At 40.8% G+C, this 23,193-nt stretch overlaps 2 protein-coding genes across 4 annotated transcripts; one reads left to right on the forward strand and one right to left on the reverse strand.

The window, feature by feature from the left end:
- Positions 1–681: 681 nt before the first annotated feature.
- On the reverse strand, positions 682–15,389 carry mmp23ba (matrix metallopeptidase 23ba). 2 transcript variants are annotated; one of them, XM_015004136.2, is made up of 8 exons: positions 14,826–15,389; positions 8,765–8,901; positions 6,838–6,977; positions 6,234–6,401; positions 5,992–6,156; positions 4,222–4,332; positions 1,102–1,228; positions 682–1,018 (listed from the first exon to the last, which is right to left on the reverse strand). In XM_015004136.2, exons 1-8 carry the CDS (start codon positions 15,021–15,023, stop codon positions 844–846), a joined length of 1,221 nt encoding a protein of 406 aa, XP_014859622.1. In that variant the 5' UTR covers positions 15,024–15,389; the 3' UTR covers positions 682–843. The 2 variants fall into 2 exon arrangements, with proteins under 2 accessions (XP_014859622.1, XP_087863115.1); XM_088006989.1 differs by having other exon boundaries at positions 4,222–4,394; positions 5,988–6,156.
- Positions 15,390–18,048: 2,659 nt separating this feature from the next.
- Positions 18,049–22,576, forward strand: ubiad1 (UbiA prenyltransferase domain containing 1). 2 transcript variants are annotated; one of them, XM_088006990.1, is made up of 4 exons: positions 18,049–18,341; positions 18,883–19,124; positions 19,516–20,118; positions 21,698–22,576. In XM_088006990.1, the coding sequence occupies exons 3-4, from the start codon at positions 19,542–19,544 to the stop codon at positions 22,183–22,185; spliced, it is 1,065 nt and encodes a 354-aa protein (XP_087863116.1). In that variant the 5' UTR covers positions 18,049–18,341; positions 18,883–19,124; positions 19,516–19,541; the 3' UTR covers positions 22,186–22,576. The 2 variants fall into 2 exon arrangements, with proteins under 2 accessions (XP_087863116.1, XP_014859620.1); XM_015004134.2 differs by lacking the exon at positions 18,883–19,124 and having other exon boundaries at positions 18,055–18,341.
- The last annotated feature ends 617 nt before the right edge of the window (positions 22,577–23,193 follow it).

Consider the following 23,193-nt stretch of genomic DNA (forward strand, 5'->3'; position numbering starts at 1 on the left):
GTAATTACGCTGCATCAGAGAAAACGGCTTCTGTGACTTTTTTGGGGGGAAGGGGGGCTGAAAAGGAAACCTCATTGACCGTGTAAAGATTTACTTTTGGTTGCAGTGGGGGAGATTTTTTTTTTTTTTTAAAGAAATCAGCTCTTTTCCCTTGATGGTCTTGAATTATCTTTCACACCCACAGGTTTTCTCTTTTACTGCTGCACTGTGCTGGAACTTTAGAGAAGTAAAAAATTTGATCAGAAGGTGGAAAAAACCCCAACAAAAATCACTGATGTCACACTTATTAGCATCCCCCTCTCAATACTTTTCACAACTTGCTTTTAGCTTCTTACCCTGTGTGCGGTTCCGGCGGGGTTGCACTGACCCCGTGTGTGGACAGTTCAAGGACAGTTTTCTTTGTGTGTGTGGTTTTGGGTGGTCTCACGGGATAGCCCCATGTTTACACGCTGTCCAACCGTGATATCTGCCGCGCTCCTCCTGATCATCACACTGAGACCAAGGGAGGGTTAAAGATGTATATATAGGCATACAGAGAGAGGGAATCTCTTTAGAGCTGCAACAAGGGATTATTTTAGTATTCAGTTCAATTATTCTCTCACTTAAAATCTGGTATTTCTAAAATTTGATGATACCATTCCAATAAAATTAAAGTCGTTTCAAACAACTACACATTCACTGTTGGGTAGTATAAACCATTTATTGTTTGCATGTACAAAAATTGATTTACAAAATGACGATGAAAAGCAGACAGGTTTTATGGATGATACAAGATTCTTTTTCTTTTTTTAAAATTGAAATATGTGCCCTAGAGTCCTGTGTGCTCTGCGGCTTTCGGGGCCATCAGAAGCGCACGCGTACCCTCCATGAGTAGTTTGTAAGAACTTTGTCCCTTTTCTTTACGATGCAAGTGTACGTGCCTTCGTTGATGGCGTTCGCCACTATGGTGATGTGATCGTCTTTCAAGGAAATGTAGTTCGGGTGCGAGTGCTCCAGCAGCTCCCCGTCCTTATACCAGCTGAAACAGAAGGCGCATGCTGTTCGAGTACCGTGTGGTCACCACAGCTATAGGACAAGTGATAACGCGTCACATGAACTTACTATATATTGCCTCTCTTTGATGCAATTTTCTTCCCACAGCGAAAAGTTAGCTTCTTTCCCTCAGTGACCAGCTTGTGTTTGGTCCTAGGTGGAGTGGGTGTGGGGGCAGCAGTGGGGAAAGGAAATTCTGTAACGGGAATGAACACAAAGAAAAGGATGTAGACGTCCAATCAATTTGTCTATTCCTTTAATGAGAGCAGCTAATAGCAAACTGTCATTCTGAGCTTTTGAACTTGTGCATATTTCGTCCACAAACTTCAGCATACGTACTGGGATTTCATGGGACAAATCGATGCAGCACAAAGCACAATTATAAAAAAAAGGACATCAAACATACATGTGTTTTTTTTATTTAGAAATGTTTACAAAGAAACTTCTGAAAACTTTGCATTTATCCTCCATCCACCCATCGTTAGGTGTTGGTGTCTATCTCCAGGGGTTTAGTCTGCATTTATATTCTAGTGTATTATTATTATTATTATTATTATTATTATTATTATTATTATTATATTGCAGCTGCAAGTCTTTTACGATCATAGCGATGATCTTAAGAGGAATGGCCACTGACAGTCATTCTTCACTGGATTAAGCGGCTCTGTGACTTTAATTTTCAAATCTTATCACAGATTCTTGATTCGATTTACAGCCTGGACTTTGACTGGACCATTCTTACGCAAATATTGTTTGATGTAAACCACACCATTGTAGACTGACTGTACGTTACATGTCATGGCCACGTCAGACGGAAAACCTCCAACCCGAAATATCAAGTCTTCAGCAGCCACTAGTGATCTTTTAATCAATTTAGCCCAGTTTTATTACAGCAATAAATTTCTTCTTGCTCCTTTTCAATAAAGGCCAGATTTGTGGACTGCACAAAAAATACTCGACCTGTCAACAGATTGTCCTAGCTTTAGCTGTGGACCTCTGCACCTTCATCACATCTTGGCTGAATAATCCTCTTCTAGCTCTAGACTTTCAGTTTATGTGAACAGCTGTTGGCACGTCTGCTGTTGTGCCATTCTCTTTCCATTTCTGGCTAATGGACTGAGCAGTGCTGCTTGGTGAGACATTCAAACTTTTGGATATTGTTTTACCACCTAATCCTGATTTAGACATCTTTACGGTTTTATCTGTGAGCTGTCTGCCATGTTCTCTAGTCTTCATGATACTTGCTTAATCATCTGAACAGCTGTATTTCTACTACCATTAAATGGCACATAGGTAGACTCTATGGTGTAAGTTACTGGTTAATGAGTTAGTGCAGGGTTCATCAACTAAGGACTAATTGATAAGTGGTCATTTTTTTTAAAAAACCCTGAGATTTCTCTGGAAATCCAGAGGGCCAACCATCTTTCAGCAGCATGAAGAGCTGAATGTTTCACAAAATGCAAAATTAAATAAAAACAATTAACATTATTATTATTTATCTGTCAGCTGTATTAAATACTGAGTGGACAAACAGGAAATTGTAGTTTTCTCTTATTATTAAATTTAGACATTTGTGAAATAAAACAGGAATCTCTTAGATTGCTGAATAGAAATGAAAACAAATAAATATGTGAAACACTTAATTCTACATTAACAGACAGGTGTTCATACAGAAGTGTCTGTGGTTAGTCTTGAAAGAATGCTAAAACGTCCCTCCATGAAAATCTTCAACTCACGACAGACCCCAATATCAGCCTGTTTTTTTTTGGGTTTTTTTGCAGCCATGTTTAAAAAAAAAAAATGTTACAGTTTTTCTCTGTTGCGTCCTCCACTTTTCTGTCGTGGCACATCACTAATTTTTGAATGAGAAATTGATGCTGCTCCACCAAGCCGAATCGGCGCTGCTAAGGCGTGACATAAGGAGTTTGCCGCGTGTTAACACTTCAAAGCAGAACCGCAAAAAGAGCATTTCTCATCCCACACTGGCTTCTGTTTGGACCATTTCTCTTTCTGGGTCTGGTATGCCCCCGCCAGCTTTATTCTTCTATCAACAGGATAAATCTGCAGTAGGATGACCGGCAGCTCCTTCTGCCTTCGGCCAAACACTTAAAGAACGTCAATAGTTAATCGACTGGAGCTAACTTTAATCTAATAAACCATTCGACAATTAGCCGCAAGTCAATTAATAGTTTACACCCCTAGTGTTCATGTATTTTGCATTTTGTTTCAGCATGTTGCTTAAATTTAAATTAGTCAAAAACAGAAGATGGGAATCTTCAACTTCACAAATATATGGACCTTTGTGTTGGTCTATCACACTAAATCCCAATACTATTAAGACATATTATGAAAAAACAGATTCATCTCAGTTCCATTCATAATATAAAAATACAAAACTGTCCCCGATAAGCACCTCCACTAAAACCCGATTGTTGTAAATGTCATGATCCAACCCTCATCTGAGAGAGTGATGCTGACCTGTCGGGGATGTGCTGCTCCTGTCACTGTAATATCTCCCATCTGGCTTCTGACAAACACAACACAGCAGTTTGTGATCAGCTCCTAGGCTGTTTAAGAGCCCCTCATTCTCGTTAATGCCGCAAAAATCCCAATTGACCCTGTGCGTCTCTAACCCTCAAGCCACAGTCTGAAATTCCAGCGGTTTGGAGTCGCTCTGGAATTTTCCACAGCCGTACAGCGTCTCTGAAATCAACAATGAGGAACAGATTCCTGCAGGCCAGAAACCGTATCCTCGCGCTTGTCTCCGAACTGTCCCCCCGTCGCTGACAAAACCCACTGGAAAGCCAAGAAATGCGAGGGTCGTGATAGTTTAGAGGGGCCGTTTCCTGTTGTGCAAGCAGAGCATCCCACAGCGAAACCTAAAGAGGCGCTCAGGCTGCTGATGTGGTGGCCTGCACGCGAAGCAGGTCCCCTTGGGCGGCAGCCAACAGGTACCAACTCCGCCGAGCCTCGAGGAAAGGCTTTTCCTTCAGTAGAAATATACTTTAATTCCCTCTTAAATCACACACTTGAAAAAAACTCCATCACAGCTCTGTGAGGTTGGACCTGTTGGCTCCAGCTGTTCCATTGGCAATCGGTTCACAGCAGCTCTTTACGCTGTGAAAGCTTTCTCTCCTTTTTTTTTTTTTCCCCTCCCCGGGCTGCTACTGCCTCTCTCTGCTGCCTTACCGTAACAGAAATCACAGCTGGAAGGGCAGTGCCTCTGCATGAGCCTGCGCTTGCTGTCGCAATAGCCTTTCCGAGCCCAGGAAGGACAGATAAATAAGCGATCCAAACATCCTGGAAGAAAGAGCAGGGAGGTTAGAGGGTGGGTTGAGGAGGAGCAGGACCAGACAGCAGTTCTCAGTCAGCGGCAAAAAACCCCAGAAAAGCTGGATCCACGATCAGTTTCCTGTGCCAACAAAAATGAGTCACTGTAATACACACTAATGATGACTCATGAGTTTATACAATGTGCATTAATGCCACGTTGGCTGTCAGCGTCAAAGACAAACTCGGTGGTCTGTTTTCCCTTTGGTTCCGATCCAAAAATGAGTCGCGGTGTGTTATTTGACCAGTTCTTAAAGTGTTTATCTGGGTGTAATTCCTCCAATTCCAGGATCAGAGTACAAAATGTTTCAGCTTTTCTTGTCATTCACAGATGAAGTTGATCATTTTGTTCATGTTCTTCCCTTTCTTGGCCTACAGCCCCAGCAGATTTTTGAACTAGTAAGAGGGTTCAATCTCTCCTGACAGCTGAGCTGGGATTTTGAACTGCAGATCTCAGACAGCTCTCTTTCTGGTTTTTAAAACAGCAGCGATGATTAATCAGTTCTATAAGATGTGCTGTGTGTAAAACCAGGTGAAAGATGGCAATCTGAGGAAATCGAATATTTCTTCCAAACAAGTTATTACCAGGCACTACTTGGTACTAACTTAGTGCTTCTAATGTAGGAGATGTTTATGTTGTTGGAAAACTGGACACACTGCTTAGGCTCTAGTTATTTTAGACCATCTTAGATGAATTACCAACGCACCGGTGTAGGTGTATTGCAGTCCAGGTGCATCTTACATGAATAGATTTTAAAGGAATAAATTATTAACAATAACTTATTTGATTTAAAACAGAAAGAGAAGAATGATTCCTTCTACTGATAAAAATAAATGATTTCATTTAGCAAATAAGTGTTTATTCTGCATAACATTATTCTTGTTTGTTATTTTGCCTCGTACGTATTGACACTAGAAAAGCGTCCATACTAATTAGTCTGGCTCTCTGCTCTTTTAACTAGCCTACAAGCCGCTGCTTTACAAATATGTAATTTGTAATATGCCAACCGTGATTTAATAAGTGATTCTTTGGTTTTCTTGCCACGACTGTCTATCTAAGCCTTTTCATACAGTTCAGTCTTTTGCAACAGAGCTTAAAGTGAATGCTTAAATGTTTTATTATTAAAATTTAAATACCGTCGATTTAGAAGGATGACATTTTTAAAAAATGCTGCAAACTCACTAAGAATAAACTATATTCATTGTTCAGCTCTGTCGGTACTGAGTACACGTGCAATTATTGCAGTGTACTCAATAATTATTATTAATTTTTTTCACATCACCTATGTTACCAAAAGTATTCGCTCACCTGTCTTGACTAGCATATGAGCTTGCCACAGCATCAGTGTTAGACTCTTCTCAGTCTCTGATTAAAAATTTTTCAGGCATTATCCCTTTATGGAAGACAGATGTCTCAGTCTCTCTTTCTTTGCCCACAATCTCCATGTTAATTTGATAAGTTTGAATTTTCCCAGCTGAGTAAATGACACCATTTGTACTAGCCAAAATGGTAATATAGAAAATATTCAACAGCTTTAAATGGTAACTTTCTAAAACCTTGCTCTACACCACACCAGCCCACCCCTCGCTCTGACAGGGATCTCTCGCACCTGAGAACAACAAACGTACCGTAGAGACGGTGCAAACCCCAGACCTCATCCTGCGTGATCCGCTTGCGTCCTGTCAGAGTAGCGTTCAGGTGCATTATAGCCTTCGGATCCATGGAGTGCATGAGTCCGAGGACGTGGCCGATTTCGTGCGTTGCCACGTGGACAATGTCTGTCAGCCAAACCCCTGCAACGCGAACATAACTGCTGTTGTCGTTCACTTGACTAATTGTCTGTGGGTACAAAAAAAATAAATATCCCTGCCTTTCTTCCAGCTGAAGCGCATGTCTCCCAGAATCCAGTATTCATGGTCGTCAAAGTGGATCTCGCCTGTTGGAGGGAAGAAGGCGTGAGCCAGTTCACCCGTGATGCCGTCAAAACAGTGGTGCAGGTAGGACTGCCAGCAGTCCGTGTGGTTGACCGGGTAGAATCCTGCCAAGACAGAGAGAAGAATGCATACCTCTGAGTCAAGGAGGGAAGCCCTCGCCCCATTATTTCTGCTCTGTGCAGAATGCAGATGGGAAATGATGAATTACCAAAGACAGAGAGCGCTTTGCTAAAGCCTCATCCTGCAGGATGACAACCATGCCTCTCCTTGTCACCGACAATTTATGCTGGGCTCTTGAGTTTAGTCCCAGAAGTACGAATAAAGCATAATTCACACCGCTTTGCTATGGAAGTTGTCAAGCATTTACAGTTTTTTTTTCTTCTTCTTGCAGAATTACGAATCATGCTGAATATAGGCTTTGTACCCCAGTCACGGCACACAGCAATTTAAGAAAAAGCAACAGCAAAGCAGAACTCTGGACCTGGGTGCCAAGCAACATCTGTTGGAGACAGCAGCATGCAGGCAAGAGCAAGCACCCACCAATCTTAATGTCTGCCTCCTCGTCAGCTGGCACCTCTCTGAATGAGAACGGGGAAACGTCACTCCACAGGCCAAAAGCCCTGGCAATGCCTCGACGCGTGTCGCTGGCATTTATCAGGTTTGTAGGAAAAGACAGCAACCTGTTGGGAAGCACCGTGCCGTTAGTACTGCTCTCTGTACACATTCCTCTCTGCAGCTGAGGAGTCGGCAAAAAAAAAAAAAAAGAAAAACACAGCAGCTACTGTTCAGTAGCACACAAATTCCCACAAGTGTTGCTGAGTACAGCTCCATTACTTCATCTTCTAGAGTATCTCAGCCAGGGTTAGATCTGTGCAGGAACATTTAATGAGGGTTATGTGTTAATCAGATTGTCTGTAGTCTTTTTGTAGGGAGTTTTAGATCATCACAGTTGGTGAAATTCAGTGTTAGCTTTTCTAATTCAGTCTTACTGAAGGGTTTATGGGCTGACTGAGGACGCCGGAGGACGTAAACATTGGTGAGGGTTTTCTTCAAAGCAATTTGTACAACAGGATCCAAATAGCTTGACAATTTTACAGTAGCTTTCTACAGTTAAGCATGGCGGTGATGTAGAGCCACTTTTGGTGGATAACAACTCAGAGTGTGCCTTGGAATGCATGAGAAAAACATGGCGAGCCTTTCCATTCGGAATAAACAATTTCTTTAAACCACATCCACAGATGTTAGATTTAAGTACCTTCAGAAATGTTTTGAATATTTGCAAAGGCAGACTTTGACTAAGACGAAAGTATTTGTATTATCCCGCTAAAACCATCGTGGCTGTGGTGTATGTGCATTGCTTCGAGGAAATTTGTATTTATTCAGCACTTTCTGCAAGCTGCAATAAGCTTGTTTGGTGTAGCACTCGAGACCGGTGTGGAGACCACATTATTTAAGTCTCGTCTAAATCTCGACTACATTTCTACTTTTTTTTTTTTTTTATGTCAGTCTCAGACATGATGATCTCAGGAATCTCAGGACTTTTTCACAAACCGATCAAGACCATGACTGGAACATCCCTTTTTTTTATTTGCAGCAGGCCGCGACACTCCTGACAGGATTCAAAATTCCTACAGTTTTTTTTTATTTTTTTTTTTTACTTGAGACATGAGAAAACAGTGCAAATACTTGGGTATTTTTCTGTCACACATAGAGAGACCATTAAGCCATCCAATTTTACTCACTCTACCTGCAACCAATGCTAAGTTAGCTAACATTTGGCAGCACGTGTCCAACAGATTGGTCTGTTCTACCTTTTTACCAGCTTGCCAGATTCACTGAACGAGTAGCAGCATGTAGCTGAGGGTCTGCCGACATACAAGTTTGGGTTCACCTAAATGTTGCGGTTGTCTGAGGAAGTACCAGTTTGCTTATGAAATGCAACAGATGTGTTTTCTCTAAATGTTTGCATTGTTATAAATAGAGCAATGATCATGAAAACTGTGTCCCATTAGTTTTCTCGGTAACACTTTATTTGAAGGGGGTTGAATAAGACTGACATGACACTGTCATAAACATGACATAACACCTGTCATGAACATGAATAAGCCTTCATGAATATTTATGACTATTGTCATAAAGCGTCATTCGGTAAATTATGACACTTTTAATACAAAGTTGACATTATTCAAAATGTCTTTGTTATGACAACTTGACATTAACCAAGAAATAATTATTGATCTAAATTTGTTATAAAAGTATTAATGATTGCACTTTAAAAATTAGGTAACTTTATGTTATTAAAGGTAAAGTTTAATAGAAAGTGTCATGTCAGTCTTATTCAACCCCCTTCAAATAAAGTGTTACCGTTTTCTCTTCCTCCACTTTGGTCTTAGTGTCATTGCCCTCAAAGTCTTTGTATCTTGTCTACTTAATTGTGCTAGTCAGGGAGCAGTGTGTGAGTAAATACTTATAAGTTAGCTTGAATTTGTCCCATTTGAGCTGCTCTGGGGTCAGGGTGTAGCGCTTGTTCCTGGACAGGTGGAGGACTTGTGAGCGGGCCTCTTTGCGGATCCCGATGACCAACATGGTGGTGTGAGCTTCTTCCTTGGACAAAGCAAAAACCTTTAATGTTTCACATTACAGATTGCGAAGTGAGAACAAAGTGCTCACTTTGGCTTCGAAGTCAAAGTGAGCACCTTCGACTTCATGCCGTATTAAAGATCTAGTTCAGAAACTTTGCAGTGGGTTCCTGTTAACGGTGCGGTGGGTTCCAATGCAGCTGGAGGCCTCCACTGGATCTGCATCCTCATACAGTGTCATTCAGATTAGTTGGTCCAAGACTAAAGTGGACTTCTGCTATCTTAAGAGATAGAATCATGTAGACCTCACAAGTTTTTTACTCTTTGCACTGACCCTGTGTGAGCTTTTACAGTGTTTTTGTGTGTTTTTTCAGAAACTGACGATCTTCCCCAGTTTCCCCACTGTCCAACCGTGACATTTAGTGCACTCCTCCTCTCGCACTAAGACCACGAAAGGGTTAAAGCAACTCTGATCTCAAAAGCACCATGGCATGGTATGGTTTATGTGATCACTACTTAAGAATCTTTTAGCTTAAAATAAGATGATTTATTACATAGGACATGTAAATAGGAGGTGGTGTGCACCTAACAAACCTGTCATGAAATTTAGTAAGAAAGAGAACAGCATTTCGGTCAGAATTTCTGCCTGATGTACACTGTGTGCAAAATTATTAGTTTTGACCATATCATCATTTTTATGCATATTTTCCAACTCCGAGCTGTATAAACTTGAATGCTTTGTTTAATGAGGGAGGGTGGTTCCTAAGGAGATCAACCATAATTATTAGGCAGTTTCTTTTCCTCAGGCAAAATGGGGAAAAAAAGAGATTGAAGCGACTCTGAAAAGTCCAAATTTGTAAAAAGTCTTTCAGAGGGATGCAGCACTCTTGAAATTGCTAAGACATTGGGGCGTGGTCCACAGAACCATCAGATATTTTACTGCTAATAGTCAGCAGGGTCACAAGAAACGTGTTGAGAAAAAAAAAGAGGTAAATTAACTGAGAAAGATTTGAGAAGAATCAAACGTGAAGCTACTGGGATCCCGTTATCTTCCAGTGCTGCCATATTCCAGAACTGCAACCTGCCTGGAGGGCCCATAAATACAAGATGGTCAGAGCTCAGAGACATGACCAAGGTAAGGACGGCTGAAACCCGACCACCACTGAACAGGACACAAGTTGAAACATCAAGACTGGACCAAGACATATCTGAAGACAGACTTGTCAAAGGTTTCATGGACCGATGAGATGAGAGTGACTCTTGACAGACCAGATGGATCGACCTGTAGCTGGATCAGTAATGGGCACAGAGCTCCACCTGCTCTGCTCTTTGACTGAGGAGTTCAGCTCCATAAAATGACAGCAGTGTTACAGTATTTGGAGTTCTTTCAGGATTATAGATGTCCACCTCCATCTACACCTAATCTGGAATTACACTAAATTAAGATTGTGTAGACGATAACTGCTTAAAATTTTAACACAACCTTTAACCCTTTAAGGTGCTACTGCTAAACAATGGCAATTGTCTGGACGAAATCTGTTTGGTGTGATTGTCAATACTTTTTCTGCAAAACCATTTCTAAGAAATGAAGCTATGAAGGGTTTAAGGCATTTAAAGTGGTGATGAGTTACAGACACTCTAAATTATACCACCTGGAGTTTTAATTCTCTCATAGCTTTTAAAGCCTGTGGTCTGGTGTTTTGTTTTGTAAAAAAAAAAAAAATCATAAATGTTCAGTGACTCCTGTGTGTCTCTGTGTGGCCTGTTCCCATTTGATCAACAGGTGGTCTAACCAGGGTCTGCCACCCTTCTCATTCATTTACTGCTGGAGGTAAACTCCGGCTCCCTCAAGCCCTACACAGTGGATCTAATAGTTAATGGGGGAAGAAGATGCTTGATCAAATACTGTATTGGCTCCAATGGTCTCGTAGACTAATGTTGCTGAAAGTACTGAGCCGCGCCTCCACATCATTGAATTTGGGTACTCCAATCACAACAAAATGCAGACTGCTTCAACAAGCGCCTGTGAAAGAATGGGTTGCTCGTGAGCTCAGTAAATTTCAGTCCAGTAACGTGATAGGATGCCATCTGTGCAATAAATCCACTTGTGAAATTTCCTCCAAACTAAATATTCCACAGTCAATTGTAAGTGGTAATATAACAAAGTGGAAGTTACTGGGAACAGCAGCAACCGAGTCTCGAAGCGGTAGACCACTTAAAATCACAGAGTGGGATCAGCAGATGCCGAGGCGCGTACTGCCCAGACTCAGTAGACAGACTTTCAAGCTTTATTTGGCCTTCGGATTCGAACTGTGACTAAAAAGCTTCATGCAATGGGTTTCCATGACAGAGCAGCTGCATCCAAACCTTACATCACCAGTCGCAGTGCAGCATGTTGGGAGCAATGGTATGAAGCACTTCTGGACTGGACTCTGAAGCGGTGGAGATGTGCTTTGGAGCAATGAATCATGACTCATTTGGCAACTGAATGGATGAGTCTGGCATTGGCAGTTGCCAGTAAAACACCCATTTATGACTGCAGCATATCAAATGCAAGGGACATGCTGCTCTCAGCATGAGCGTACTCAAATTCATTGTTGTTCTATCAACCTTGCAGACCACTCGGGTTTTCTGGATCTGGTCTGCTCTCCATCCCCACAACCAAACATGGAGCAGCAGCATTCAGCTTCGATGCACCACTAATCTGAAACAAATTTCCAGAAAACTACACAACTGCTGAAACGCTGAGTTCCTTCGAATCAAGACTTAAAGCACACCTGTGATTAGTCGTAAGTGGAACACTGATCAACAAGTATTTGCTTGATGGTTTCGATGACGACATTTGACAAAATGTTTGATAATTGGTGACTATATGATGTAAAGTACTTTGAACCATCTTGCTGCTGAAAAGTGCCACACAAGTAAACTTGACTTGACCTAAATCTGGCATTTATTGGCTTAATTTGATATCAATATGATTTGTTCCATTGGTGACTTTTAAAGCAATGTTTATTCTAGATGCCCGCTCCATTACCTGGTGGTGAGCTGGATGACAGACGGCCACCTCATCGTTTCCCTTTCTTATAGAAACACAAATTCCACTATTTGGGAGGATCATATGCTGTGAAAAACACAAGGAGTCACAATGTGGAATCAAGACGAGAACCACCCATCGCTTTCATTAAGGCTACATTGTGAAGTGTTTTATTATTTCAGCAACACTTGGAAGGATTGCTGCTTTTCTGTTTCGCGTAAATGCAATTGGATTGTGGTTAACACTTCAGTTTAATGTTTTTGTGTAAATGCTGTGAAACTGTGTTATTTGTATACTAACGTAGCGTTAATGGAGCTTACCAGTTGCATTCGGATTGAATTAAGTGCAATGCCTTCTGTGTGACCAGCAGCATTCTAAAAAACATCAGGCAGGTTTTCACAAGCAAAAAGCCCAGAAAAGGTTCGTCTCACTACAGAACTACAGTTTATTTTATGATAAATACTACATTTTCTTCATGTGTGTCATTACGTCATCATGGAGTTAAGTCAAAAACTTCACCTGGCCCAACTTGTTTTGTAGCTGTACCTGTCTGGGGTAAAATGGTAAAACTAGATGGCAAATGCAAACAAGAGCACCCTTTATTTTGCATTCCACGCCTTATCTTCTGGATCCTGTTCCGGATTCGCCCCGTCATGAGTAATATATTGCTTCCTTTCCAAAATACTGAAACAGAGGCAGGCGCATTCTGTTGGGAAACGTGATAACGTGTCTCACTCGACTTTCAAAGAATGCTCCTTTTCTTCCAAATTACATCCCCAATATGCTCTACTGACCTCCGCTGACACACCGCAGTCATGCACTCAGTGACTTATGAGGCGTCTGATGTATTCAGGCCAGCGCAGCTCTCTCCCTCTCTCCGTGTGCCGTGTCACTGCACATCGATACTCACGCTTTGGCTCAAATGAAGATGAATTGGGGGAACTGCGAGGACCGAAGTAGGCTCTCTCTAGACTAAACCTCGAAGCCGTGAGTGAACTCGTAGACCAAAACATGCGGGGAGACGTCTCTGAGGGCTCTAGATGGAGTCTGGAATAGCTTAGCCTCAAACTACTAAACAAGGGATTATGATTTTCATTCCTCATCTCCAACACACACACAAGAATCCTTTTTTTTTTTTTTTTTTCCAGCAAATGCTGCATTTTGAATATAATTAAAAACATAGTCTGTTTGTTGAATGATGTACATGTGAGTTCCTTGCAAAGTTTTGGGCTTGTTTTTCTCACATTTTGTCATGCTACGACCACATACTTAAACGTTTTCCACTGGGGATTTCTGGGGATAGACGAACACAAATCAAAACATAATTATAAAGTCAAGGGTGAATTTATATGGTTTTCAAAAATGTTTTAGAACAAATAAATCTGACAAGTGTGTCATCTCACAACATCTAATTTCCCGTTGAGATCAATAAAATATTTTTGGATTTGAATTGAATTCAGTTATATTAAACCCTCTCACCAACTTCAACCCTGCCAAGAGCAAAACAGATCTAGCCTTTATGGCTATGCCACAAGCAGTGAAAGAAATGTAGGAAGATGCTCTGGTCAGATAAGACCAATGCAAAACACTGTCTGAGGTGGAGCACTAGCATTTCCTATTATCCTGAACACATCATCCCCACTGATAAATATGGTGGTGGCTGCATCATGCTGTGTGAATTATTTTTTTGTTTTTTTTTAGTTTTTCTTCAAGAAGGGCAGGAAAGCTGATAAAAGTTGAGGAGACAGCAACTCTAAAAATATAACAGCTGCTGTGGGGTTGTTTGAATCAAAGCAGATTTATGGTCCAGTCAAAGCCCACGCCTAAATCCCATTATGAATACGTGGCAGGACTTGCATATTAATGTTCACAGACACTCAATCTAAGTGAGTTTGTGCCATTTTGTAAAGAATATTTGACAAAAGAGAAGAAAAAAAATCAGTCTCTAGATGTGCAAAGCATTCTTTTAAAAAAGGGATAGGTCTATGTAGCTTAATGCATATGAACACCACACTGTTCATATATTTATTTGCTAAAATAAATAAAGAAAAAGAAAGCCATGAATCAGCTTTCATTCTATGTAATTCTCTGAGTTAGTCTATATCAGAACAACCCAATAATTAAATTTAAAAGTAAGGTAGAGGTGAGACGGAAAAAAAAAACAAAAAAACTTCAGGTGGTGCAAATACTTTTGCAATACGCAGCAGACTAAATCTTTTTCACATGCCGGATTTATGCTGTCAGTTTATCTAATAAAAGTTAAGGCAGCAGTTCTCTTGAGTGACAGCTAATAAGAATGTGTGGCAAAGGAAATGACACAAAGCTGTCCCTCAGGCTCTTCATCACAGTGGGTGGCTGGAGAGAAGTGAAGTAATGTGGAGGGGAACACATTTTTCCTATTCACTGAAGACATTACCTTACAAGGATCCACTTGGTTGCCGAAACCAATTCTGGTATTCATCTAACGTCAACTGGACTGAACTTTAACTAGATCTGATGTCCATTACTTTAAATGATTCCATCTTTTGGTAGTGATTAGGCTGAACAGTTAATACCAGTTAAAGTCCTTTATGATAAACTGTAAGCAAATAAATAAATAAATAAAAGACAGCAGGAAATTATATCCTTAGAAGTCTCAAGACATTCCACATGAAGAGGTTAGTCCATTTTTAAACAAAATCTTTTTACTGCACTCAGAATATTTTGTAGTACCAGTGCTGTCTTTCAAAAGTTAACATTTAGTTTAAAATTTCTGAAAATTCACGATTATTTTGGGAAATGTATTATCTTGAATAACTAGACAGACAGAATATGTCGTAAAAAAAAAATTTATTAAAAGGTAATCAGCGCCGTAATTAGTTTAAATCTCAGCTCTAGCTCCGAGTCCTCCGGGTCACCAAGTGGTCACAGCATACCTCTAACCTCCAGGAGGGAAACGCGGTGGTGAGATGCATCCCTGCGAACAGAAGGCTGAGCAGCGCAGCGGTCAGCAGAGGAGCGGAACACCAGTCACCGCTGCGTAAACCTCCAGGAGTCCCACAGCTCACCATGGCTGCAGCACTGTCACACTTTGGGAAGTATTTGCGTCTGTCTGCGAAGAAAGGTCCAACCATCGATGCCCGCCGGCGCTACTTCATGCCCATTGCGCGCAACTTTGCGTGGAGCTTTCTGTCACTCTGTGCGGGAGCGCAGTCCAGCCTGCGGACCGCGTAATGAAAAGTGCAGACTGCACATCAGCTCTGCTCGGCTCTCTTCCGCTCAGCAGCACGCCTGCCTGCCTTGCCAGCGGGCTGGATTCACGTCGCTGCACTCGGGGCAGGGGGTCAGCGTCGAGACGACCTAATGAAAACCAAACGCGCTGTCCGCCGCACCACTGCTTCCAACCACGAGACCTCAGTTAAAGCACTATCAGATGGGTTGCTCTGTGTTTTTTTCTCTTTCTTTAGTGTTTATGTAATCCTCCTGAGGGGAAAAAAACCGCTCATGCACAGGCATCTGGGCACAGGAGAACCGACAGGGGCGTTGTTAGTATTTTAAAGCAAGGGGCGTTGTTAGTATTTTAAAGCACATGTGGGACTGGAGCCCTCTTTTTTTTTCTTCTTCTTCACCTGCCTGGATGTTTAGTTGCTCTTATTCCTCCCATAGCAAGCCACTGCTATTAATATCATTCATATCATTGGTGGGGGTTGCACCTGAAGTAAATGGCCTTCACATACCACAGTTTGAAGTTTATGGTTTTCTAATGCACATTAGTTATAGTTATATTAGTTATACTATTACATTAGTAATAGTATGTAGATTTTTAATTTCACATGAGCATCATATTTAATTTCAGAATTGCTGCATGGTCATCGTGTAATTTGCGATTTTTCACAAGAGCGTCACATGTAAAAGTCTGAGGAACTCCAAAGTAATTTACAACGCAATCAGTCATTCACCCTTTCATGCACACATTTACACACAGATAGTGGTAAGTAACCTACAATGTAGTCACACTAGGGCAAACAAACAAAATGAGTCAGAACCCCTAACCAGGAGCAGGCAAGGCATGTGAAGTGACTTGCCCAAGGACACAATGACCTGCAGGACAAATCCCTACTTCCTGACTCTGATAAATTGGCTAGAGATCTGAATTTTTTATCAAGATGTGGGTAACACCTCAAATACATCTCCCTCTTGCGTAAGATATTGAGAAAATTTAAATAAACCAGCCAAGATATCAAGAAGAGACTGGTGCACCTCTACAAGACTCTTTCATCTTTGGGTACCATTTCCAGTTGCTTGAAGGTATCACATTCATCTGTTTAAACAATTATCCACCAGTATAAACACCATTGGAATGTCCAGTCACCATAATTTTCAGGAAGGAAACAGTTTTTGCATCCCAGAGATGGACACTTATAGGTGCATAATGTATCAATCTGCCCTTGAACAAAAACTAAAGACTTTGTGAAGATGCTGGCCAAAGATGGCAAGACAGTGCCATGATCCACAGCGAAACAAGTCCATGGGCTGAAAGGCCACTCACCAATGAAGAAACCAATGCCCCAGAAGTAAAACAAAAGTACAAGGCCCACTTTGCAAACGCTTTCAGCCATCATTACTGTTCTCGAAGGAAATGATGAGTTCTGGTGTTTCAGAGATAAACATAGTTTGGTGCAAAATGTGTGAAACATCCTCAGAACAAAAGCAAAAGACAACCAGCAAAAACTGGTAAGCGAGTGTCATTATTCACATGCAGTGAGTCACACACTGCATGTGGTGAAAGGACACTCAGCTAGGAAGTAGCTATTACTAAGAGTAATATAAAAGTTAGCTAAGAATAGCTAGTATTACCGGCTGTACTAATAGTCACCGTTGGCTTAACAGGCAAGCATTTCACCATGCAATATACTATTATTTGGTCAAATTTAATGAGGTTTTGCATAAATAAATTTGTAGAAGCAACGAATTCAAGACAAAAAGTGATAGTGATAGATCTGGGCTTATATGTACATAGGTGTTCAGGTTGACATGAGGTCCAGCTGATGATTGTTTTATGAGTTAATCTCTCAAACAAACAAAAAAGAAAAAACAAAACAAAAAAAAAAATAAAGATTTATCCTCACTGCGACAGACTGGCGACCTGTCCAGGGTGACCCCGCTTCTCGCCCGGAACATTAGCTGGAGAGGCAGCAGCAACCCTCCCGACCCCACTAAGGGACAAGGGTGTTCAGAAAACGGATGGATGGATTTATCCTCACTGAGGACTGATTCAAGTCTGCCACTCTGGGCTAAATATATTGTCTGCTACTCGTCGCAGTTGGATGGATAACTGAGGTTCCAGTGACTAACAAGAACAATGAGGCCATGTGAGAGTAAACTAGAGAACGTAAAGCTTGGATCAGTGAGTTCTTCTTCTTTTTTTTTATGTTATTGTTGCTTTATACATTTTGCCCAGGAGCTTGTCCAAAGATTAAAAGAAACAACCTTTTTAAAATATATAAATCAGCAGCACTTTCTACTTTGTTGCACCTGACGCAAGGTATTTAATGATTACACAATGATTTATTTACAAGTATTTAGTCTTGGGAGAAAAATATTTGTCCATCTTTTCAACTTCAGTGAACTCAAATAATAATCTGTTGCTTGACTATAATTTGGGAGCAATGACATTGACCTCTATTAGCAAATACCTTCTCATAGCTGTTCGACTGTTGAAGAAACATTGCATGAACAGTTACTTATTTTGCATTCTAGTCAGTGTTGTTAAGTAAGATGTCGCAAAGCAAACATGCCTCCTGAGATCTCAGTCCTTATCATATTCCATTATTTGTTCCACTTTTGTCAGTTTGTATGTCAGAAAACCCATTGTCATTTAAAGTTTTAGTCATGTGTGTAACTACAGTGTTGAATTTTCAGAAGGGCACATAGAACAGTTGATATTATTAGTATTATATTATGAGTAACAGTTAGTTTCTTAGTATTTTTATGGATAAATTAAGAAATTCTTGAAACCAATTACTGACTTTGTTTGCCACCTACCACCTGCTGAGCTCCAAAGTCTTAATGATGTTCCCCTTTCTGTTATTAACGCCTAATGAACCAAAGAAAAACAACTTATTTATTTATTTATTTATTTATTTATTTATTTATTTATAATTATGACCGAATTTGTACATTTTAATTTACGACCCTGCACATCCGGGTCTTATTTTATTAGTATATTTTCAGGGCGGAACCATTGTGCGAGACATAGTTTCTTCTGTCCCTCACGCGTCGTCGCGCTCGTGTGGGAGAAAAAGCGTTCCGTAGCCAACCAGTGACTTTATCCTCGGAGTTGACACGTAGACTTTGTCGTTGCTTTTTGCAGCGCCAGGCTCTTTGAGCGTAGAAATATGATTTTAAGTGGAGAGAAACCGGGTTCTGGTCGGATAATAAAGACGTAGCAGGTAAGAACTACTGCCGTCACTTATATTCACCTCTCTAAATTACCACTCTTAAGGCTGGGCGGCTAGCTTATTAGCTCTAATCCTATAATCTCAACAGTTAGGGTCAGTTCGTTTGACTGTCCGAGCTGGCTTCTCCTGAATATAGTTTTGAACAGAACCCCGCATGGTCGACAAGAGACCCAATCAGAATGAGCGTAAAGAACATCACTATGAAAAGCACTTATCTAACTGTGTCAGACATGGTCTACATGCTTTAAGTGTTTGAATAGGAATTTAAAGCATTACGCGTAAGGCTCGTTGGTGTTCAGATTTATAATGTCTCTAAACATTTTTTTTAAAAGAACTCAGCCCTTTATTAGCATGTCTAGACTCTGATCCGGATACAGGGCTCTGTTATGCACAGCATCCCACAAAAAGTGAGCACACCCCTCACATCACATGTTTGTAAATATTATATTTTTATCAAGGGACAATACTGAATATACTTGAGACAATGTAAGGCAGTCAATTTGTATAATAATGTAAATTTGTTATTCCCTAGCCATTAATGTCTAAACCCCTCGTGTTACAAGCTCTGAGGTGTGAATGGAGTCGCAGGCGTGTTGCGTGTCAGAGGTTTACCTTCCGGTTGGACGACAGAGCTACAATCGAGGGGATCAACATGCATCGTTAGAATGGACCAGTTAAAGTCCAGACTCAATCCATGGCAAGATTTGAAAATTGACGTTCTGATCCATCCAGTCTGCCTGGATCAGTCAGATCTGATCCATCTCACCAGATCTGGTGAGATGCCTTACTAAGTATTTAAATGTTTCAGTTTCAGGAAATGCCAAAACAAATTGCAAAAGTAATTACAGCAAAATGTTGTTTTGCGAAATACAGACTAATATGGTTCTGAATATAAATGTACACCAAACCTTTGAAGATTTTTTATGTAGGAAAAAAAAGTAAACAATGTGTCATTTTTCTTCCACTTCATAATTTTTTGCTATTTTAGTCTTGCTGTGAACACTTTTTACATTTGGTGTGGTAGCAAATAAAAATATGCAGAAGGATAACAAGTAGCCAACAAGCAACTATAATGGTTAGTTAATTACAAATAGCATGTTCAAGGCCGTATGTCGCTATCAAATGCCAGCTTCCTGCTTAGTTTTATTTATTTTTTCCCCCACAGGAACACCAGAATAATTAACCCTGCTCATGCTGAGGAAGATGGCTAAAGATCAGAGGCACAACAGAGTAGAGACATTCGTGTTGGCTGGATCGAATGGTCACAATGGCCAGCAGTGGCAGACCGACGGCAACAACTCGAGGCCACCCCACCCTGCCACGGCCAACCACGTCTCTAGGATGGCCCGCGTCGCCTCCGACGTCAGACACAAGTGCGCGGCGTACGTGCTGGCCCTGAGGCCGTGGAGCTTCAGCGCCTCGCTCATACCCGTGGCCCTCGGCAGTGCCTTGGCGTACAAGCTGGACGGCTCTGTGGACCTGGTGGTCCTGATGGTGTGCGCCGTGGCTGTCCTCGTGGTCCACGGCGCCGGGAATCTTGTGAACACCTACTACGACTTCTCCAAAGGAATCGACCACAAGAAGAGCGACGACAGGACTCTTGTCGATGAAATTCTGGCACCACAGGACGTCGTCATGTTTGGTGCTCTGCTGTATTCCTTGGGGTGCCTGTGCGCCACTTTCCTCTACTTCCTATCGACGCTGAAGCTGGAGCACCTCGCTCTTATTTACTTTGGGGGTCTTTCAAGCTCTTTTTTATACACTGGAGGTGAGTAGATTTCCAACCTGAATTGTCTTTTAGATGTAGGGGACTTTGCAAAACGGTTAGTTTTAAAATAAAGTTTTAAAGTAAAATGGCAGGAATGTGAACAATATATCTGGGTGATTAGTAATCATTTTTAGATTTAAAATTAGAGAAATAACTGGTTTAAAATAATAATAAAATAATAACTGGTTTACAGCATTCTAACCTTTTAGAATGCTGTAAACAATACAGTTCTATTAACATTTACAGGTAAAGAGTTCTAAGAAAAAAACTTTAAAGAAATAGTTTTTAAAGGGACCTGAGGTGTCTCTCTTTGCTGTTATATCCTATTTTTGCATCCTGCTCACTTAGGGCCATGATATTCTCACACTTCTACTTGGTTTGGGGCAGACATGCCACAGCTTTATTAACACTTTCAACCTGGTAAAAACCAGCCATTTGTACTATTCTTTGCTTTGTACAGAGGGTCTGGACTCTTGGCACTTGGGAAACGTCTGTGTAGAACTTTGAAATTTTTACCTAATCACTAACATTTGGCAGTGACGTATGCAATGCGCCAGTTTGACGCTAAGGAGCTTCACAGAAATTGCCTGCCCTGTGCATAAACATCCTTCTCTGCAAAGAAAAAAGTGCCGATCTGAATGAGGCAGCTGTTAATGTTATTTAATATTTGGAAGCGTGACCAACACAGACTGAATTCCTTCCTTCCCTTTCTCTGCTGCCATTGCTACACCTACGGTCAGACTCTAAATTTCAAACAACGCAGAAAATCAGTGTCATCCTTCACAACTTTCTCCTTCTGTTCGCTGATCAGCCCAGTAGAAATTCTAGCAGAGAAATCCAGCTCAATGGAAGAAAGCCCAAACTGAGCGGTGAAAGGAGATTCATAATTGCTTCCTATGCAGCACAGGGAGCAATGTTTCTCCTATCTTTACTTTAAAAGAAATGAAAAACAGTTTTTCATTGTTGCCAAAATAATCAGACATTTATATGGTTGGAATAATGTGTTTTGATTCTACTTTCAATAGTACATAGTGAAGCAAAAATATTGACTCAAACAATAAATTAATGCTGGGAAGAGGCAGAAAGATATGAAATAAAGTAGAACTTTTATATGGTGCTTATTTCTGCATCACATATTTGCAGATTTTGTTCCAAAACGAAAAATATAAATGCTCTAATTGGAAGTGCATCCATTATTTTAGATCCTCGTCAAAAAACCTTTTCACATTATGATTCCATAAAACACAATTTTCATCTATAGATATTGAATTGAAATGCACAAAAAAAAGTCTTGTGGTTTAAGTTTTACACTATTACTAAACAAAACAAATTCGGCAAATTTTTGTAGGATTCGTCAGCGGCTTTGACCAAGGTACATCTGCTTCCTCAGGAATGTAAAGATGAGTTCACTACATCATAATGACCAGGCTTTATTATGTGATGCTTAAAAGCAAAATGACCTGTTAGGTGGTGTCTGCTTGTTCTTGTTATTCAAACCTGCGACACTGAACTTTCATCATAAACTGCCTTTAAACACACAGCCTACAAACCAAACCTTTTTTTTTTTTTTGTCCTCCAGGTATCGGCCTTAAGTACGTTGCCCTGGGAGACATAGTGATCCTCATCACCTTCGGCCCCCTGGCGGTGATGTTCGCCCACGCCGTGCAGGTGGGCTACCTGTCGGTGCTGCCGCTGGTCTACGCCGTCCCTCTGGCCCTCAACACAGAAGCCATCCTCCACAGCAACAACACAAGAGACATGGACTCGGACAAGCAAGCCGGCATCGTCACGCTGGCCATCCTCATAGGCCCCACGCTGTCTTACGTCCTCTACAATCTCCTGCTCTTCGTCCCGTACGTGCTGTTTTGCATCCTCGCCACCCGGTACACCATCAGCATGGCTCTGCCGCTGCTCACGCTGCCGATGGCCTTCCCTCTGGAGAAGCAGTTCAGGAGTCGTTGCTACGCCAAGATCCCCCAAAAAACTGCCAAGCTCAACCTCCTCATGGGACTCTTCTACGTTTTTGGGATCATTCTGGCGCCTCCCGGCAGCTTGCCGCTACTGTGATCCTTTAGGTTCGACGCATATAAACTCTTGTTTATTATTCACTAGTTTATAGTACCTCTTTTTATTTAAAAAAAAAATCTAAAGGCTTGTGCTGGCTTTAATTTATTCTCTAATTTGTAAGCTCAGATGTTTAGCTCAATGACAAAACAAAGCAGGTTTCTGACAGTATTAAACCATCTTTAATCTGTTAAGAGAAAGGCAAACCTGCAGCTGCCAGATTTGTAGTAGAGTACTTGATATCAGTACAAATATAATAAACCATAATCCTCAACATTATGCTTTTTTTTGTTTTCATGGTATTCAGAGTTCATTTGGTGTTTGTGATTTTTATTTCTCAAGAGCCAAATAATTTGAGGTCACTGTAATAAAACTCACTTGTGCTGATGTCCAATGTCTCCGTTTTTGGTCAAAAGATGCTAAATTGAGAACTGACACTTTGGGAATTGCAGTAAAATCAAATGTAAAGCAAAAATGTCTTCAGTTGTTTTTTATACATAAATGAAAGCATATTTCAGAATATTTACAAACATTGAACACATTTTTTGCTTTACATCTGATCAGTGCTGTGAAAAGTATTCACACCTCAGAAATGTCTCCAGTTTTAACTTTTTGTGCCACATTTGCTTATTCCAGAATAGTTTATATCAAACAAATGCCAATATGAAAGAGATGGCAAATTTAAAAACAAATCAGTTGATTTTGTTTTTTTAGGTGGAGGTGAAGAGGGTGGGGGACTGTTACAAAGTAACCTGGTCCTGTGAAATTTGTAATTAACTTTTATTAGCCATTCTCAAACTTGATTATTGACGGACCTGGAATCACATAGATTGAACTTCATTGAAAACATCAAGTACAAAATACCTCAAAGCATCACTGGAATATGCTAATTTGAAGAAATTCAAAAATGGATGAGAAAATCGACAGGTTAATCTACGAAGTAAAAAAAGAAAAATTAAAATATTCTTTAAAGTTAGCTGCTTTTGTCACTTATTTCAAAAAGTGAAACTC

Source organism: Poecilia mexicana, unplaced genomic scaffold (genome assembly GCF_051168715.1).
Source record: "Poecilia mexicana isolate PSO_F unplaced genomic scaffold, ASM5116871v1 scaffold_7, whole genome shotgun sequence".
NCBI lineage: Eukaryota > Metazoa > Chordata > Actinopteri > Cyprinodontiformes > Poeciliidae > Poecilia > Poecilia mexicana.

What these genes read in the sequence shown, in the direction of transcription:
- mmp23ba (XM_088006989.1), bottom strand. Translation starts at nt 15,023, where the DNA reads ATGGTTGGACCTTTCTTCGCAGACAGACGCAAATACTTCCCAAAGTGT. An exon ending in GGAGGCAGACATTAAGATTG is followed by an intron (nt 6,402 to 6,837) that starts GTGGGTGCTTGC and finishes CTGTCTTGGCAG; the next exon opens with GATTCTACCCGGTCAACCAC. An exon ending in TCAAAGAGAGGCAATATATA is followed by an intron (nt 1,019 to 1,101) that starts GTAAGTTCATGT and finishes CTTCTGTTTCAG; the next exon opens with CTGGTATAAGGACGGGGAGC.
- ubiad1 (XM_088006990.1), top strand. Translation starts at nt 19,542, where the DNA reads ATGCTGAGGAAGATGGCTAAAGATCAGAGGCACAACAGAGTAGAGACA. An exon ending in CTCTTTTTTATACACTGGAG is followed by an intron (nt 20,119 to 21,697) that starts GTGAGTAGATTT and finishes TTTGTCCTCCAG; the next exon opens with GTATCGGCCTTAAGTACGTT.